Consider the following 19,910-nt stretch of genomic DNA (forward strand, 5'->3'; position numbering starts at 1 on the left):
GTTGTTACCATTCAAGAAAGAAATCTTGGAGTCACTGTGGATCGTTCTCTGAAAACATCTGCTCAATGAGCAGCAGCAGTCCAAAAAGTGAACAGAATGTTAGGAACCATTAGGAAATGGATAGAGAAATCAGACAGAAAATATCATGATGCCACTACATAAATTAATGGTACACCCACACCTTGTACTGCGTGTGGTTCTGGTCACCCCATCTCACAAAAGCTGTATTAGAATTGGAAAAAGTTCAGAGGTGAGCAACAAAAATGATGAGGGAGATGGAACTGCTTCCATATGAGGAGAGACTAAAACCACTGGGACTGTTCAGCTTTGAAAAGGGACGACTAAGGGGGGATATGATAGAGAGCTATAAAATCATGACTGGGCTGGAGAAAGGGAATAGGGAAGTGTTATTTACCCCTTCACATAACACAAGAACCAGGGGTCACCCAATGAAATTAATAGGCAGCAGGTTTAACACAAACATAGGGAAGTATTTTTTCACAGAACGCACAGTCAACCTGTGGAACTCATTGCCAGGGGATGTGGTGAAGGCCAAGACAATAACTGGGTTCAAAAAAAAAAAAAAAAAAAAAAAAAAGAGAGTTAGATAAGTTCCTGGAGGACAGGTCCATTAATGGCGATTAGCCAGGATGATCAGGGACGCAGCCCCATGCTCTGGGTGTTCCTAAACCTCTGACTGCCAGAAGCTGGGACTGGACGACAGGGATGGATCACTCGATCATTGCTCTGTTCTGTTTGTTTCCTCTGAAGCGTCTGGCACCAGCCACTGTCAGAATACAGGACAGTAGGCTAGATGGACCATTGGTCTGACCCAGCATGGCCATTCTTCTGTTCTTATAGTCAGTGGGTTACAGGGCTCAATTCTCCTCCCACTTACCCCAGGTTCACACTGGTGTAACTCAGCTGACCTCATTGGCGTTACTCTGGATGAACACCAGTGGGAGTGCACAGAGCATCAGGCCCCTCAGCATGAGAATTGGTGTGAGATCACAGTTGCTTCGGTCATGGTTGACTCTAGCCCACTGGGGCTAGCAGAAATGTGTCCCGGTTACAGGCTGTTTCCATGGGCACGTGGAATCGCTCCCCATGACCCAACACCCAGGTACAACCCTCCTCACTCATTCCACCCCACGCCGACTGCGGTAATGCGGCGTCAGGGAGTTGCTCCCCGTGGGCCCTGCAGCGTTTCAAACTTCCTCCTGGGGCTGAAGGTTTGGTTGTTTTTCCACTGAGCTTCTCTTTTGCTTTTTCAATCGCACATCGGGGCGGCAGCAAACGGAGCGTAACAGACCACACACACACACAAATTACCACCTCCTATTGGCACCGACCGACGATGCACACGCAGGCCCACACAATCAGCTGGAAAGGGGAGGCACCCTGGGGAACGAGGGGCCTTAAAATTACAGCCAGACCAAAGGAAACTGATGCTCTGGGTTCACTGGCAGTTTTGACAGGTTAAACAAAGAAAATGATTTGGGGCCAAACAAAACGGTCTGTTTGACCCCAAAGGTTTCGGTTTTGAGCATTCTTAAATATTTTTGAATTTGAAAAGAAAATAAAGGCAACGTCAAACCGGAAAAATCAAAATGTTGAGGACCGCCCCCCCCGCCCGCTGCCGAACAATTTGGTGAAACTGACGCAACCTGCGAACGGTTCTCGCTTGCGCGTTTTGGCCCCGAGACTTTCAGCTGAAAATTTTCGCCCACCTCTAAGGAAAACCCTCTTCCGGCCGGATCCTCAGCTGGTGTCTATCGACCTAGCGCTCCTGATGGCAGAGGGGCTTTGCTGATTTACAGCGAACCAAGACGCCGGGCCGGATTCTGCGCCACATCACGGCGGCGGAACAGAGAACCAGCCCTCTCGGCTCGATCATTCAGTGTGCTTCTCCTAACCCAGATACCGCCGGTCGGGGATTGTCCCCAGCTACAGAGCGCTGGCTGGCCAATCAAAAGGCACACGGATTGGTGTGACCAAGCCGTTCTTAAAGGTCGTCTTCTTTTAAACAACTGTGTGGAATTTCCTGAACACACTGATTTCAGCAGGTTTCCACCCCTTCCCCTTATCTTTCATTTGAGGATTTTAAAGCACTTGGCAAAGAGCAATGTATGAAAGCTCACAATCTCCCCACAGGAGGTGGGCCATCCCCATTTAAAGATGGAGAAACCGAAGCGAAGGGTCTTGGCCCCAAGATCACAGAGAAAGAGCTGGGGATAGAACCCAGGAGTCCTGCCTCAGGCCTCTGCACGCGGACCACAGCCGGAAATAGAATCCGCCCTCCAGCCTGTCTGTGACCACCAGCCCCCCAGCCCAAGAAATAGAAGCCAGGAGTTCCACGTTGTGGGTCCCCCCGGCTCTCACCACTAGACCACATGAGCATGTCCACAAACAAAAATTTCTTCTTCCCTTCACAGAGACTTCAGCAGGGTGTCCACCCGGAGGGGATCACATGGAACACCTGTGGAGGCAGGGGATACACACGCAGAGCTGTGCCAGGCAGAGAACATCTGCAAAGCTCTCGCCAAACCAGTACGGCGCCAGGACCCACCCTCTGGCTGAGGGTTCAAATGTAGCACACGTCTCCCGGCCGAGCCACAGTCTGAGCAGCCGTCCTCAGCCTGGCTTGGTCAGTAACAGCTTGGGGAGGGGGGGAGGAGCTGGAGTGCTGTGGCAGAGAGTTTACAAGGGCATAGATTCTGTTCAGACCAGACCACCTGTTTCCCCCCTTGTAAGGAACGCCAACGACAGCCCTGGAGTCCCACTGAGTTACCCCAGCTGAGTTCCTGGCTCCCTTGGAGTTTAAGAAGCCCTGGCAGGATCTGTCTGGTATCTGCTCGTTACTACGCATTACGGGGCCTGCTGATATCGCTGGTAACCTCCCCACACGCACACACTTCACTGGTTTCAGTGGGAGGTTTGGCCCTGATGGATTTATTGGTAGTAAAGTAAGAACGCATTGTCGGCATGAGTGATAAAATCCAATCCCAGGGCAGGATCCAAATGTGTCCAAGGCTGGTTGGGATTAAAGGGGAGAAATTGGGGGGGGGTCTCTAAAAGCAACACAAGAATGTTCTCAAATTGGGCAGCCCAAACTGGAGTCAATCCATAGTTGATGCCACAGCATCCAGCACAGATCCCTGAGCCCTTTACAGATTGATAGAAAAAGATTCCCCTTACCCACCACTGGAATGCAACCACCTCTGGGGGGGAGCTCAGCAGCTGTGTAAGGGTTTGATCCAAAGCCATGGAAACAGTTCAACAGGCCATAATAGCACCCAATAATGCTGCACAACGGTTTCAGATAGGAAGCGAAGTGCCACAGAGCTTGAAGAAATGTTTGTTCCTATGGCCAGATGGGCAGTTTTTAGATTCTGGAGCAGAGCAGAGGGGAGATTTTAGGTGGTTTTAGACCTTTTTTTTTTTTTTTTTTTTTAAGCGCTAGTTAAAAATAATCCACTGGTCTGGTGACATTGTGGGAGATGTTAGAGGCAGGTTTTCTCTCCACAGGGTTGGCTGGGGCCTTATGCAAACGTGTGCGCTTGAAAGCAGAAACTCGGTCTCTGATTTTTAAACTCAATGGTCCAGACTCTCATTTGGTGGAAACGAACGCAGCTCCACTGGTTTCAAAGAAGCCACAGCGATTTACACCCACTGAGAACTTGGCCCCTGTTTGATAGCATTTTCTATCCACTTTCCGCTGGTGTAAATGGAGGGCCAGGGGGAACCTGCCCCACACTCCCTACTGAAATCGATAGAGGTAGGGTAAATCTGGAGTATCGACGTAGTGAGTCAGGGTGGCTATTTTAACCTAGGCCTTTCCTATTTAAATGTCTCCTCCTGCACGTGGCTGCATCTAGACTGCTGGACTGCCCCATCCCTGTGCACTGTGTCAGCAGGGGACACGCAGGATCAGGCCACCCCCCACACATGCATTGACTCAGCAGGAGACACGGCGGTTGCCTGATGGTGCGAGACTCTGAGTTCTTCGCCTGCCTAGCGCAAAGTCGGATTCTTAGGTGACAGCCGTCCTGCCTCCGGGCACGACTCCAATACCAGCCCTTGGGGACCGGGCTGTGATGAGCTACCGAAATCAACAGGAAGCAATTGCTGAAGTTAAATCTAAACATTACTGAAAGCCACGTGGCCCTGCCCTGCATGTAACACAATGAGCTAGTGCAGAGGTGGGCGAACTACGGCCCGCGGGCCACATCCGGACCGCGGGACCCCCCTGCCCAGCCCTTGAGCTCCCGGCTGGGGAGGCTAGCCCCCAGCCCCTCCCCCGCTGTCCTCCCTCCCCTCAGCTATGCCGCCGCATGCGGCTTGCGCCTGCCCACCTCCCAGGCTTTCCAATAAGATAAGGGGCAGGAGGTCCCGGGGGGATGGTCAGGGAAGAGGGGTGGTTGAATGGGGTGGAGGTTCTGGGAGGGGGGGCAGTCAGGGAACAGGGAGCCGGGGGGATTGGATGGGTCAGGGGCTCGGGGGGCTGTCAGGGGGAAGGGGTGTGGATAGGGGTTGGATGGGGGGTGGTCCCGGGAGGGGCATTTAGGAACGGGGGGGGGGGTCTCGGGAGGGGGCCGTCAGGGGATAAGGAGCAGGGGGGTTGGATGGGTCAGGAGTTCTGAGGGGGACAGGAAGTGGGAGGGGGCGTATAGGGGGCAGGGGCCAGCCTGTTTGGGGAGGCACAGCCTTCCCTTCCCGGCCCTCCATACAGTTTTGCAACCCCAATGTGGCCCTCCGGCCAAAAAGTTTGCCCACCCCTGATCTAGTGGCTAAAGCGCTACCTGGCGACTTCGCAGATGTGGGTTCTAATCCCCTCCCTGGCAACAAGGCTTGGGCAAACCATTATTTTGAGGCTTTATTTCCCTCTCGTCTATTTATGCTCCATGCTCTTTTAGTGCTGAGCACAAGGAGGCCTCTTTGGCGTCTCTAGGCACGACCGCCCTGGGTGTGGACACATCTGGCTGGCGTGAGAACGTCTCATCTGCGTTATAGGCTCTCTTCTAGCAAGGGAGATTCTCCTTCAGCTCAGATCACTGGAGGATCTGCCAGGACGCTCCACATGGCCATAGGACGCAGCGCGGCCTTGCCTGTGAAATCCTACCTGACCTCCTGTTTGTTACACTAGAATACAGGTGCCGGGCCCTTGTTTGCTGCATACGAATGTAACCCAACCAAGCACATCGCTCTCTGCCCCATAGAGCAGGGCTGAACCCCATGGTGGCCTAAGTCGGACAACAGAGACTCGGGCTTTTCGATCGAGGGGGCTGATCCCAGCTGCTGAAAAACCTTCCAGGGGTGCAGGAGGGTAAAATACCCCATGTCCTCACCAGGGCACCACCCAGAGAGAATTCCCTTGTTTTCCCGCAGCATGGCCGCAGGGGTGTGGAGAAGCCTGACCCCTAGTGGGTGCACTTGAAGGATGCAACCGAACAGTGTCTCCTCACAGCCCCTGTTGACAGCAGTTCCTATTTATTTGCGGCCGGTCTCTATGGCAATGGATGGACTGCATCAGTGAGGACCGGCCTGGAGAAAGAAGAAGAGCTAAAGGAAATCTCTGGAGAGATGAGAACTTCTCACAGAGATGCTGGGAGGGGATCGGATCTCGCCCCAGTTCCAACTACCTCTGTGGCCCAATTCCGATCTCACGGCACGGCCAGGCCCCAATTCAATGCAGCACGTGCTTCACATTAAACACACACCTTGTCATTACGCTTTCTGCCGGCCTAGCTCCATTTGGGGGAGGGGTCTCTTCCCCTCACCTGCCATGGGGCGATTCTGATCCGGCTCCTGAAACCTTTCTGCTCAGAGACTCCTCTGGAGAAACCCCTCTCCTGTTCTTGGACCTTCTGCCCAACCTTCACCCACCCCCTCCCATCCCTGGCACGGGTGCCTCTTCCTTCCAAAACACAGTCGTCTGCCCCTCCCCATCTGCACCCCAGTCTGGGGAGCTAGGATCCAACTCCCTGAATCCGCAGACTTTTCTCACTCCACAAGGGCAGGCCCTGGTCACAAGGCTTTTAATCCCAGAGGTGTCGGAAGATCAGGCCAAACCAGATCCCAGAGCACACTGGCAGGGGGAGGGGGCCTGGGAGCCATTCACCTTGCTCCTGAACCTCTTCCTTCATCACCTCTGTCTCCACCCCAGCTCATCTGAGCAGGAACCTTCCTTCCTTTGTGGCTGCTTGGCCCCGACCCCCCTGGAAATGGATTCCCAGCTCAGGACTGGTCTCCGCTGCATGTATGCAGCAATTACCCCAGAGTACAGTCCCACCCTATGTGGCTGGAGGAACTCCACCTCCCGCAACGGAGGTAGCGTGGTCGATGGAAGCATCCCTCCCTCAGCCCAGCCACATCTACACCAGAGGCTAGGTCAGCTGAGCCCTCAGGGGTGTGAATTTTTCACACCCAAGAGCCGTGGCTATGTTGATTGAGATTTTTAGGGTCGCCCAGACTGCCGCTGCCCCAGTGGAAATCCGATGTGGCCCCCCTGTCTTCAATGGATGCAGAGTCCCAATTTCCCTCCAAGATCCGGAGCAGCGCCACCAACTTTAAAAGACTAAATTTCTCACCCCCTCACTTATCCACTGACTCTGGATTTAGGCCGGTGTCACTGAGATCAGACTCTGACCCTTCAATGCAGCGATGTCCACTGCCACTCTGAGAGTTGGGGTTGATTCCCTCCCGGATCCATGTCCCTCCACCCTTGACTTCTCTCTCTCCATGCAACACCCCAGCCCTGGCAGCCCTCAGCCCTGGCCAAACCCCAACACTTGCTTCCTCCACTCCTGCCCTGGTGCCTCTGGCAGAAACTCCGTGACCGTGTGGACCTTCCTCCACTGCGATGCCATCCTCTCCTCCTTCAGTTCTGCCCTCTCCCTACCAAGCAACCCTACCTCTCCAACCCGGCCGACTCCCATGCCCTCAATCCCAGCTGTTTGGACTCCCTCCTCAAACTGTCCCCCTGTCCTACCCCTCCACTTTTCCCGCTTCATAGGATCTCCCCATTTTCTCCCTGCCAGCCAGGCCCCAAAACACAGCCCTCTTTCCAGACCCTCCCATCCAGGCTAGGCCTAAATCTTGCCAATTCTTTCGGCAGAACCTCTCTAAGGGCTAGTCTACACTGGAAGTGCTACAGAGCTCTCCCGCTGGCATCATAAAACCAGCCTCCGCGAGAGGCAGCCGCTCTGTCGTCGGGAGACGCTCTCCTGCCGGCCCAGCGCTGTTCACACCCATGCAACTTACGTTGCACAAGGGGATGGCTTATTCATGCACCCCTGAGCAGCGTGATAGTAAGTGGTAGTGTGCACCCGGCCTGGTCTACACCAGATAACCACATCAATCGGGTGTGAAAAATCCACACCCCAAGCAAAGCAGTTATACAGACCTAATCCCCCATGTAGACAGCGCTGGGTTGACGGGAGGGCTTCTCCCCCGGCCCTCAGGGAGGTGAATTGACAACGCCGACAGTAGAAGCCACGGCCTGGCCTCTCCATCCGTGCAGCTAAAACTCTCATCATCTCGTGGCCCCGACCAATGCAGTCTTGCCCTGTGCCGCCCCGTTCAGACTGCTGCTGCTAAGAGCATCATTGAGCACCCCACCGCTCTCTCTGGATCTCTCCCCTGGCTCTCCCTGTCTCCAGCACTTCAAACGCGAGCGATTTGCCTTCACTTTCAATTCTTGTCAGCTCCCCGCAGGAGGTGCCAGCCCCATTGGTTACATTTTCAACAAGCCCCTCTGTGCTCGCTCCCACAGGGCCCCTCTAAACATCCCCAATCCCACCTCCTTGGCCATCTTCCTGGTGGCCTTCACTCTGCTGCTGAAGTGGAATCTTGTTCTCCTGCAATTCCCTCAACTCTCTCCTTTGCCTTGATCCTACAAAAAACCAGTGAGGCAGCTGGTGCCGGTCCCGGCCCATTGTTCCCTCGGACCCCCCCATCTGCATCCAGCCACTGTCTCTTGGACCATCTTTTTGTTCTGTGTTGGTGAAGCACCTGGCACAATGGGGCTCTGAGCCTCCGTGGGGGCTCTGCCACCTCCCACCCCCCCCGGAGGCTATCGTCCTACAAACACCATCCAGCCCTGATCTCTGTTGAGGCCTCTGGTCGCTTCAACCATTACGAGCCAGATGCTCAGCTGGGGTAAATCAAAGCAGCTCCATTGATTTCCACAGAGCTAGGCCGATTTACACCAGCTGGGGATCTGGCCCAGACGACAATAGGCTCCCCAAGCCAGAATGAACCAGAGTGGGTTAAAGGGACTGGACCAGGTTTCAATTTTTGGCAGCATTTCGGGGCTGGGTTTGGGGATGTGACACCCGGCGCCGATTTGGATCATGCATTGGGTGGGGGGAGAATGAGGGGGTTGGGGAAGGAGCGTGTGCACTGGAGATAAAAGTCCCACCGCGCTGTAATGTTGCATTAGCATCAGCAGGAGCTATGAGCGTGCGGGGACCGGCCCCCCGTTCTCAGCGTCGTCTGCTTTTCCCTAAGGGGATCGGAGCGGGGTCAGGGGGAAAAAAAAATTAACTGGCCCTGAGAACTGAGCATCTTCTGGCATCTAAGTCACAGCTCAGCCCACCTGCCGCCTTGCTGGGAGGCGGGGGCGGGTTAGTTTGCAGGAGGGACCCCATGTGGACGCGCCTCGGGGAAGAGGCAGAGACGGTTGTGCAGCGGACACCTCCGAGAGAAGCCCCCCTGGATCCAGCTCATGGGAATGTCCTGACACGTCAAAAGGACGGACAGGCCGGCTCATAGAGCACGAGAGGGGGAGTTTGGAACGTGGCCTTTCTCTCCTTGTGGATCCCAATCTCACCCCAACTTCAGTGGCAATTCTGGGGGCAGGAGGGAGGCTCAGCCAGGTGATAAGGCACAGTCTCCTCCTTAGATCTCATCCATGTTAGAACGAACATGCTAAGGGCCAGATCCTCAGCTGGTGTAAATCCACTGACTTCAGAGCAAGGCTTATTTACACCTCACCCACTGGGGAGCTGGTCTTCAGGCCACATGGTTCCCTCCCCCCATACCAGTCTGATACTGAGAAAGAAAATCATCCATCATGCTGGGGACGCCAGCCAGCCATGCTATTTCTGCTTGGTCAGAGCAGCCCACGGGTCCTGGGCCAGAGCTATGTCCTCGCCCCCCATGTTCACGCAAGGCCTTTGAGGCTCTCAAGCTACACCTGGTAGGGGGCTGAGCCTTCTGGGAGCAGGGGCCCATCCCCTCTTCAGATCAGAGACTGCCTTCGAGATCCAGATTACCAGCACTGGGGCTTCCCTTTTCTTTTAGCTTCTTTCCTCCCGCGGAAGGAGCATTTTTGTTTGTTTTCCAGCTAGGTCTGAGCCCAAACCTTCCTCTCCGAAGAGCCCCAAACTTTGGGGCAGATCAGATCCCATCCCCCATATATAGTTTAAATGCCTGCTTGCCAGGACATCACTGTTCTTATTCACTATTCGTCTTGTAGCAGTAACTAGGTGCCCCAGTGACGGACCAGGGCCCCCCACTGCTAGGCGCTATACAAACACAGACCCAAAAGATGGTTCCTGCCTCCTACAGCTTACGATTGATGGTCTCACACTCATTTTAAAGTCACTGTCCTAAAAGTTCTCCAGCAGGCCCCAGAGGGAGGGCTCCACAAAACAAATACAATAAATAAAAACCCGTCTGTGAAACAAAGGCAGGACCTAGCTCGTGTTCTGTTCCACCAGTTCTCATGGGTAGGGTGGGATGGCTTCTTTGTGGGCAGAGGAGTTGCCCGAAGTTCAGTGTAAAGAAAAAATTTTAATATAAGAATGAGAGGACTCAAAAATGGTTCTTTTGTGACTGAAGGGACACAACACCGGGAGGCCTCAATTCAGCAAAGCACTTGAGCACCTGCTTACAGTTAAGTTTCAGGGCAGCAGCCGTGTTAGTCCATATCCGCAAAAAGAACAGGAGGACTTGTGGCACCTTAGAGACTAACAAATTTATTTGAGCAGAACAGCTGCTTTAAAGTCGCACCGAGCTGAAGATCTCTGCTGAATGCAGGGCCCTCACCAGGACAACACAGAGTGTGGCAAAGGTGGGCGTAATCAGCACTGGAAGAAACAGGCATCACCAGAGCAGAGCAGACCCGGGATCCAATTCGTCGGGCTCAGAGACCCAGTCTACATAGCGATCAGAGGCGTGATCGCAGAACATGACCGCACCCGAGTTCACTTGAATCTCAGGCAGCAACAGCAGGGAAGCCGCGGCTGCACAGACTAGCCACCCAAGGGAGTTTGTACAGCCCGCACTGCTCCGCTCCCAAAGATAGCTGGATTAAAGCTAACTCAGGTGTGTCTACGTATACTGCTAACACACCTCTGACCGCTGAATGGCCAATGAAGATGCAAGAAACCCACACAATAGTTTAGGCAGGGCTCTGCTAATATGGTGATGGGTGCTATGGGGAAAGAGTGGAGAAGAAATTGAGCAGATTATTCAAAATATCTATTGCCAGTGTTTAATTAGCCCTTAAATATGAAAAAAGAAAAGGAGTACTTGTGGCACCTTAGAGACTAACCAATTTATTTGAGCATGAGCTTTCGTGAGCTACATGCTCAAATAAATTGGTTAGTCTCTAAGGTGCCACAAGTACTCCTTTTCTTTTTGCGAATACAGACTAACACGGCTGTTACTCTGAAACCTTAAATATGAAGAATTTAAAGCACTTACACTACGTTTATCCTACCCAACATAACTGTAGGCATTCGCTGGGTTGTTAGTTTTGCCCTTCTTGCATTGATCTCATCACGCTTCCCTCGCTGTCCGACAAGCAACTACCGAGACATTCCCATAAACGGGCCAGGTTATCTGCTGAGCGTAAGCGGCACAGCTGCATGGACACCGTCGATTTACGCCAGCTCAGAATCTTGCCCAGCAGTACCGGCCCCCGAAACGTTTATAAATAAATATATTTCACATTTAAGCAAGTTTCGGGCGCGTGGGGACTTTGATGTGGTTGGAATTTTAATCTGTTACTGTGCAGGGGACCGTTTTATCTCTGGTGGCAAGTATCATTTAGAACATCGAAAGAGGAACACTAAGACCCTACATTCTAGCATGTGCCTGAGGACTGATCTATAGAAAAAACCCTGGCTTAAGCAACCAGCAAGGACTGGCCACCTCTTGGAAGCCAGGGCCATATTGTCTCAGCATCGAGGTAATGCCTTGGGGCTGCACTACACAGATTTTGTACTGATACCACTATGTGAGTTACGGGGCTGTTTTTTTTAAATTGATCAGGTTATACCAGTACATGCCCTGACCTCTCCCCCCCCGCATCCCATATGGGACTTGTTATACTGGTATAAAGCACCTTTCTATTGGTATAACTGCATCCGCACTAGGGGGCTTGTATGAATTTAACTACACTGCTTTTGCGTTTAGACAGCCCTTGGGGTGTCAAACAGATCTGTGCTCCATGGTGCTAGGCACTATACAAACACACACAGTCCCGTCCCCAAAGAGCTTGGTTTTCAGAAGGGGTGAAATCCTGGCCTTACTGTCAATGAGAGTTCTGCCGTTGATTTCAATTGAGACAAGCTGTCACCTCATCAATTTTAAAATGTCACATTTGATTTCAAGTGTTGTTGCAACCCTGGTGGGCTCTCTAATATCCTTGGACAAGGTGGGTGAGGTAGTATCTTTGATCAGACCAACTTCTGGTGGTGAGGAGGACGAGCTTTCAAGATTCGTAGAGCTGAAGAAGAGCTGTGTCTCTGTGGAGCTGAGAAGTGGGTCTCTTCCACCAGTGGAAGTTGGTCCCATAAAAGATATTACCCTCCCTTCACCTTGTCTCTCTAACATCAGATTTAAAAACAAACTAATATTGTTACAAGCAACACCTAAGGTTGATGAGGTTAATGAGAGGAAGTGGAGAGGGGGGAAAAAACCAAAACATTTTTCTATATGTTTTTCCACATTGTTTACTTTGTGCATTTGACAGCCCTCTGTGTCTTGTCAGTTTCACCATTTCCTCTGTTATAGTCAATTTCATAGTTTTCCCCTGTAGAGTCAATTTCCCCTGATTGTTGGTGAGTCTTTACACACTACAGGGGAAAGAAAATCTCTCTCTCCCCCTCCCTCTCTACCTATGCACAAGAAAACATGATTGTAAAATACGGTAGGGGGACTCCAGGGTAGGGGTAGGCTCTGAAATCACTTTTAAATTATTTTATTTAAATGGACTGGTTTGAGTTGATGGGGTCTCTCTAAGCAGAACATTCCTGCTTTGACTTTGGTAGGGAATTCTGCTTAAAAATTGACAGCCCAACACCATGGGGGCGATGGGTCTACTCTGAGGGCTTGTCTACACTTAAAACGCCACAGCGGCACATGACCTATGCCGAGAGGAGATGGGAGGGATTCTCCCAGCAGTGTGGGTAATCCACCTCCCCGAGAGGCAGTAGCTAGGTCAACTGAAGCATTCTTCCATCGATCTAGTGCAGTCTACATGGACACTTCGATTGTCTCAGCGTGGTACAAGGCTAGGGAATGTATGAGCAAGTAACAATGTATTGCAACCTAGACCCAGCTCCCTGAGCGGCTTAGCTGAGTTGATCTAATTTGTAGGCCAGACCTGACATACAGATGAGGACCTGATGCATAGCTTTTAGTGAAGGTCAAGCTAAATTGTACTGGGAAGTTTGGGTTTACTTTGAAAGTGCTTGCTTAGGAAAGGAGGTGGCTTATCGCTGTTACTTCTGTAATAAACACGATTCCTGAAAGGCAGGGGGGGTGGGGAGGGGCTCTGTCTAGGTTGCAATACATTGTTACTTGCTCATACATTCCCTAGCCTTGCACCAGGCTATCATACTGCTATGCTAAGCACAAGGTGGAGACCACAGGAGTGTGGTTCTGACACAGAAGTGGGAGGAGTGGGCTGGGGTGAGGGCCATGGCTCGCTGCTAAGGATAGGAGATGGAAGGATCCGGGGCGGTGATGAGTCGTGAAGCAGTGACACAGGGAACATGGAGGTAAGTGGGTGCGAGTGGAAGATTATGTAGGTGCTCTGGTGGAAGGATATTTCGGGCCAACTTCAGAAGTGAGTAAGTCTGTCCAGAGGGAGTCAGAGTCCTCTAGCCTGCCTTGCATATCAGTCAGTCTAAGGGAATCTAAGAGCACCTTAGCCACCCACACATAGGCCTTGCCTCTGAATCTGCCCTGTTAACAGGAATGTCCTAGTGATTTGGGTGGAAGGGTTTAGGATAGAGGGGCGGGTGCAAGCGTGTGGAAATCAGTGGCCTGGTGCTGAGGTGGGACTCCCATGCGAGGCCTTATTTACAAACACAGAGCCACAGAGCCTTGTGGGTGTGTGTGTGTGTGTCAGGTTCCCAGTGGGGGCAGCAGCCAATGGGTGTAAAATTTGCACCAGCTGACTTTCTGATTTTCCCGCTCTGCAAAGCATCCTCCTGCCACCTTGCCTGCTGAAGGAATGAGCTTTAGAAGGGGATAGTCCAGGGTTCTAACCCTAGGTCTGCTGAGTCCCTGTCTGGTTGGGACAGCACGAACTTCCTGGTCTGTAAAATGGGGATGAGTCTACTGTCCCCACTGCAGTGCTAAGAGGACTTCTCTCTTAATGGACCAGCTTCACAACAGCTAAGTTTGATCGTTAATGGGTTTGCTGAACCCCAACCTCCCGCCCCCCAGCCCCTTTTCTACCTCCTGAGCACACCACAGAACACAGCCCCGCTTGCTCCCTTTGGTTAAAAAAACCCCGCCGTGGAGGGGCGGCAGGTGGGCTGCTGATTTCCTGAGTCGACTTGTCTCCCAATGAAAAGCCTGCCGCTGAGTCTGAGCTGATGAAAGGGCGCAGAGCCACAATAACCACGGCCGTGCAAGAGACAGAAGAGTCAGGGAGGGATCATCAAAATCAGACGCTGCTGCTCACCTCCCCCCCACACCCCGCTAATACCAACAAGGGAAAGAAAAGCTCTTTGCAGAGTAACATTGCACAGGGCAAGCCCGCCTGACTTCAGTGGCGTTTGCACCTCATTTTACACCAGGGAGTGAATCAGGTCCATCGACTCCAGAGAGTTTAGCCTCAGGGCCAGTCGATCTTTGGATTTACTTTGCACCGGGCCCGTGCATCCGTGCAAGTTGGTGCTTACTCCAGTGCAACCCGCCCTGGTGAACTTACCAGTGCAAGCGCCGTTTTGCACCAGCACATTAGGGGAGCTGCGCTGGTGCCCCGCCTCCAGGGAGTTACGGCAACACAAGTTTTCCCAGTTTAGACAAGCCCACAGCAAATAAAACTAAGGAAGGGGTCTCCAGCTGTGGCTGTCAGATTGCAGTCGTGTTCTCACGGAGTAGAGCACACTATAGAAGTAACAGGGACTGTCTCACGCCCTGTGGAGGGATGGGTCCAGCACCAGATTTGCCCCAGACGCCTGTTGAAAAGAAAATTACTGCAGCGATGGGTCAACCCACGGTGGTGACGCTCCAAGGAGCCGGGTTTGGGACAGAGGCCCGGTTCCCTCAAAGGTATTTAGGCACCTAACTCTCACTGATTTCAACAGGCATCTAAACATCTGGACCTGATCCATGTCCAATGAAACCATGGCTCCAGCAGATGCCAGATCAGCCCCTCGAACTGTAGTGTGTGTGTGTGAGCAAGAGACAGATGGGTCCAAATGATTTCCCACAGCACCTGCTGCCAATGGGGAGCAGCTGCTCCAGAGCTTTCACCTTCCAACACACACACACTTCCTGTGGGCCATTCGGAGAGGATTTAAGTATCTTCCAAAAGGGAAGGAGCTAACTGTTAAGCACCCCAATTCAGCGTGAGCACAGATATATATACACACACACACTCCCCCTCTCCCTCCAGAAGTTACCCCAAACTCAGAGGTCTTAGTCAACATCAGACCATGAGCACAGAATATTGTAGCTCTTTCTCGTAAGGGCATGACCTGCCTCGGCAGAAGTCTGCATTAAAAGACAGCCACACTCCATGCCCAGCCAGACTTGTTTCATGGTTGTATTTGGGCAACAGCTGATTTCAAGGAGCAGCCATGGGACACTCAGGTTGGATCCACGGGCAACCCCACAAATTCAAGCCTAGCTGAGTGACCGTCATGGAACACCCAGCAGATCTCTCTTCCTCCCCAAAATTCACAGCGCTGGGGAGGTAATGGGCTTCCCTTCACTCTGAAACCCCAATGGAACCCGATTCTTTGCTATTCAGATTGCAATCAGCCCAGTTTTGGGTGGATCTCAATTTGGCAGTATCCAGATGAAAGGGGCCTGACTTTCACTCAGCACGGAGCCAACCCCGGCTCCGAGAGAATGAAGCCCCCTTTCAGGGGTTGCAAGTGAGGCACACAATCTTTAGCTACTTTCGAAAATCCTGGTCTACACATTCACACAGCACTGTTACAGAAGAAGGATCTCAAAGCACTATTAAAACCAACCAGCTTCACAGACTAGGTGCCGCAATTCTGCTCCCACTGAAGTCAATGGCAAGACTCCAATCTAGTGCCAGGGCAGCAGGACTGGGCCCTCTCTACATGTGAATCATTTTAAGCCCCTCTGGAATGCAGCCACCTCTGGGCAGTGTTTGTTTAAACACCCCACAGCAACAGATTAATTTAACTCATCATACTCGATGTAGTGAAAGGCTCAGAGGGGTGGAATTAACTACGTGAATGCATCCAATGTGCAGTTAAAACTTGTTTGGAAGGGGTTTACTTCTGGGTTCAGGGGAAAGAGGAAGCTATTTCTTCTGGTGATATTTTAGTAGGTTTCTATATGACCCCAGCAGTGGAAAAAAAAAAATCTCAGATGCTGAAAACCTATCAAATATGTTCCACCCCCAATCTGAATTTAAATTTCCAGAGGAGCCGAGTCACTGGGGTTTGCAGGCAGAGAAAGGAATTGAGAGAGTACTAGCCAGGGTTTTTCTAGCTCCTGGTGCTTTTGGATATATCGGGTTGGTATTTCTCTTTTTTCCTTCCCCTTCCCTTGATAGTGATGGTATGTAACTGAATCGCCCTGAGTGCTTCGCAGAGGGCATGCTCCACAGGATCGTAGGCCTGGAAGCCTGCGTGGGAAATGAACCGGCCTTAACACGTTTAGACTTTCAACACATTAAGCAGGTTGGTTTGGGCATCAAAGTGACACCGTCTGTCTGGGCCAAAGAAAGAAAGAAAAAGCTGATAGGTGCAGAGACCTCCTGGGTGGAAAGGAGATGCCCCATCACAGCAGCAGCCAAATCCACCAAATCAGGTCTGCGTTTTAGCCATTTCCAAAGCTCTGTTTTGCCCTGATTTGCAGGGGCAGCTCCAGCTTTTAAGAAGTTATTAAAAAGCATCTTATAAAATGCATTAACCCCGGCAGAGGACGCGAGAAAGCACCTAAAAGGGAGGCAGGTTAGGTTAAAAAGAAGGGGCCAGATCCCCCGCTGGTGCAAATCGGCATGGCCAGAGAGTAGTCGATGGAGCTTGGCCAATTGACACCAGCCGGGGGGGGGGGGGGGGGGGGGGGGGGGGAAAATCTGGTCCAGCATGTGTGTGTCCGCCTGTTAAACTGACACTGAAATAGGACTGTCTCCTAAGAAGCAGACTGCCGCTTAAAGAACAAATGCAACACCGCTCCCAGGCCCCAAGCTGAGAGTGCTGAACACCTTCCAGGACTAGGCCCTGATTTTGTAGTACCTCTTCCCTGCAGAAGTAACACAGGCAGACTGTGATCTGCGATGGCGTTGTAAGCACAGACAGCCCGAGGTGAAACAAGCCTGACACCTTACAGGCCCTACACCCGCTGAATCAGAACAGTAGGACTGGAAGGGACCTCCAGAGGCCATCTAGTCCCGTCCCCTGCACTCATGGCTGGGCTGTATTACATGAAATCAGAGGCTCTCTGGCCCCTGGGCTTCAGGGGCAGGCAGATGGGGCAAACCGTCCCCATCTGCAGCGTGGGGGAGTCTATGACATGGTGGGGGCTGCTGAGGTGGGACGTTTGTCCAGGGCTTGGAGACGACTGGGCCAAAGGCGGGCATTCATTAAGCCACTTCCTGGCACTTCAGGGTTCCGATTCTCTGCTGGCCTGAGGCCACTGAAGTCAGAGGAGTTACGCCACCAGAGCCCTGGGTTGTCATCATCGTGATCATTAAAGGTCCATTTCGAGCTGACAAGCCTGGGAAAGGAGGATATGATTTTACTGTCCACTAAAACCCTGGATTCCTGTGACTCTCACCACGTACTGCCTGGGGACCCCCTGGCACCGATTCAAACGGTTTCTCTCGGCTTGTTGAACTAGCTGGCACGCTATCTGAGCGAGCCTGCCACAGTCCAGAGGTTCAGAACCTGCCCAGCCACTCTTGGGCAGACTTGGCACCAGGCCCCCAAAGACCCTGAGAGTCCCTGGCCCGAGAGTGTCCAGCGGGCACCAGCGGCTGAGACCTGCTGGGCACCCAAGCAGAAATACAGGATGTGAGGCGGGAGACCTGCTCAGATGGCCAGGCGGACAGCAGTTGGCTTGGAGCCCTCACTGGCAGAAAGACAAGAGATTAGGGAGAGAAAGCCAGTGTGTGTGGAAGATCAAAGTAATTCTACACACCCTTGTCAGGGCCAGAGTTTGGTCTCAGTTACACCAGTGAAAACACAGAGCAACCCCCAGGCACTTCGCTTATTACTCGCGTTACTCTAGAAGCTATGAGACTTAGAGCCCAGGAGGCCATCCTGCCCGGCGCTGTACAAACACAGCGCAAGACCCCGGCTTTGCACCGGAGGGGCTGAGATCCGGCCCTGGGGCCCTGCTGCTGTCCCTGCAGAGGCGCGTTACGCCCTGGCCGCCGGGCCGCTTTGGCATTTCCGTCGCCCAGAAGGATTTACCGACCCGGCCGGTGTCAAAGAGCCGAGAGCGCCGAAGACAACTCCCGGCACTCGTCTTTTGCAGACCCCCAGCGAGCCAGACCCCGCCCCGGGACCCGCGCCCTACACCCCCTTAGCCCGGTGTCCCACTCGGGCAGGTAGGTGCGGGGCGCACGGCGGGGATCGGGGAGTTCTGGCTCTCTTCAGGGAAGTTTTAGGACTTGGATGGGGGAGCTAGAAATGGGACCGCATTAGGGGGAGGCGATGCGGGGGCTCCAGGTCTTCCCCGCCCCCGCCACTACATTTGGGGGAGTCCCAATCTCCCCAACCCCACTACTCCATCAGACTCCCCCCCCCCGCCCTTGTAGGGGGGTACCCGTCCCCCCTCCGTCTGTACCAAGCCCAGTTCTCCCCCCCTCACCCACAGTCCGGAGGGGCCCAGACCCCCCCCCGCCCCGGCCTTACCTGCCCTGCTTGGTGATGATCATCTCGGTCTGGTGTTTGTGGAACTTGGCCCAGAGCGGGTAGTTGTTGAGCATCACCTGGACCTTGCCGGAGAGCTGGTAGCCCGGCAGCGGGTAGAGCGGGCCCCGGGGGAACACGTGCTGCACCGCGCCCGGGTAGCAGCCTTCCCCCGCCGCCGGGCTCGGGTAGAGCTCGCCGCCGCCCGGGTAGAGCTCGCCGGGAGGCAGCGCGAAGCCGTGGCTGCCCGGCTGGGCGGCGGCGGGCGGCGGCTGGGGTCCGTAGGCGGCGCAGCTGTTCAGGGCCGGGCTCAGGAAGCGGCCGGTGGCCGCCCGGGCGGTGGCCGGGCTGCTCACCCCGAAGCCCCCGGGGACCGTCGGGGCGCTGTAGGGCAGGCTCAGCGGGCAGCCCTCCGGAGCCGGGGCGTCGGGGAAGTAGAACCGCTCCTGCAAGCCCATCTTCAGCTCGCCCGGCTCCTTGGGCCCCTGCGGATCCAGCGGCTCCTTGGCAAAACTTTGGCTCTGGGTCCCATTCAGCATGGTGAGCGCGGGGCTGCTGGCTCCGGAGGCTGGGTCCAGGGCTCCCATCGACTTGCCAAGCGAGGCGGGGTGGGAGTGGGCAGGGGAGGTAGGTGTGCGCGTGGGTGGGGGGGGGGAGATCAGCCCCCTCCCCTCCCTCAGCAACTCATCAGGGTTGTGCAAAGAGGGGGAGGGAAAAAAAAGAGAGAGACCCCCCCCCTCCCAAAAAAATCTTTGCAGCGCTCGCCCCACAAGTCCCAGCCCCACTTCAGCGGCGGCTGAGTCGGCTTCACACGCAGCCCCGGGGCTCCATCGCCGGGCCGGACACGCCAGGAGCAAAGGCAGAAGGAAACCCCCCCCCTCCCGCCCCCAGGTCGGTTTGCACAAAATCCTCCTAACTAAAGATCCCAGGCAGGACCCGCTCGCTTCCAGGGGGCGGGGGGAGGGCCCCCCCTCACACCTCTTCTCTTTCCAAGGGCAACGCGAAGGGGGAGGGGGGGATTTCCCCCCACTCCTGGGAGCTGCCTGGTCTGCCCCGCTCTGTCACTCCACCTGCCCCATCCTCTGCCTCCGAGAGCCGCTCAAAGCTCCCTCTTATAAAAAGCAGCCGAGCCACTGGGGCTGCGAGGCTCCGCCTCCTGCTGCCTGCTGGCCACGCCCCCCTTGGAGGGGGAGGGGGTGCCAGAGATTCGTTCCCTTCCCTCTTTAAAGCTACAGGCACCTCCCATTCTGAAGAGGGAGTTGAGATGGGGGGGAGAAAAGGACACCCCCCCAGCGGGGGGGCAGGGATAGCTCAGTGGTTTGAGCATTGGCCTGCTAAACCCAGGGTTCTGAGTTCAATCCTTGGGGGGGGGAGTTGGGGATTGGGGACCCTGATAGTCTCTAAAAGGCGAACTTAGGGCCACGATCCTGCCAGCACAGATGCATGTGCTTCACTTTAAGTAGCACAGAAGATCAGGGTGTTGGAAGGACCTCAGGAGGTGATCTAGTCCAACACACACACCCCCCGCCACAAAGCAGGACCAATCCCCAACTTAAATCATCCCAGCCAGGGCTTTGGAAGGAGGTTCACCACCTC

General features: G+C 53.9%; 1 protein-coding gene across 1 annotated transcript in view; it reads right to left on the minus strand.

Moving 5' to 3' along the window:
* TBX21 (T-box transcription factor 21) overlaps positions 1 to 19,401 on the minus strand; it is a 34,427-nt gene extending 15,026 nt beyond the window's left edge. Inside the window, exon 1 of the mRNA XM_048830416.2 lies at positions 18,318 to 19,401. Within this exon, the coding sequence (XP_048686373.2) occupies positions 18,318 to 18,901 (584 nt within the window). The 5' untranslated portion in view covers positions 18,902 to 19,401. The remainder of the gene's footprint in view (positions 1 to 18,317) is intronic.
* Between the last annotated feature and the right edge of the window lie 509 nt (positions 19,402 to 19,910).

Source organism: Caretta caretta, chromosome 27 (assembly GCF_965140235.1).
Source record: "Caretta caretta isolate rCarCar2 chromosome 27, rCarCar1.hap1, whole genome shotgun sequence".
NCBI lineage: Eukaryota > Metazoa > Chordata > Testudines > Cheloniidae > Caretta > Caretta caretta.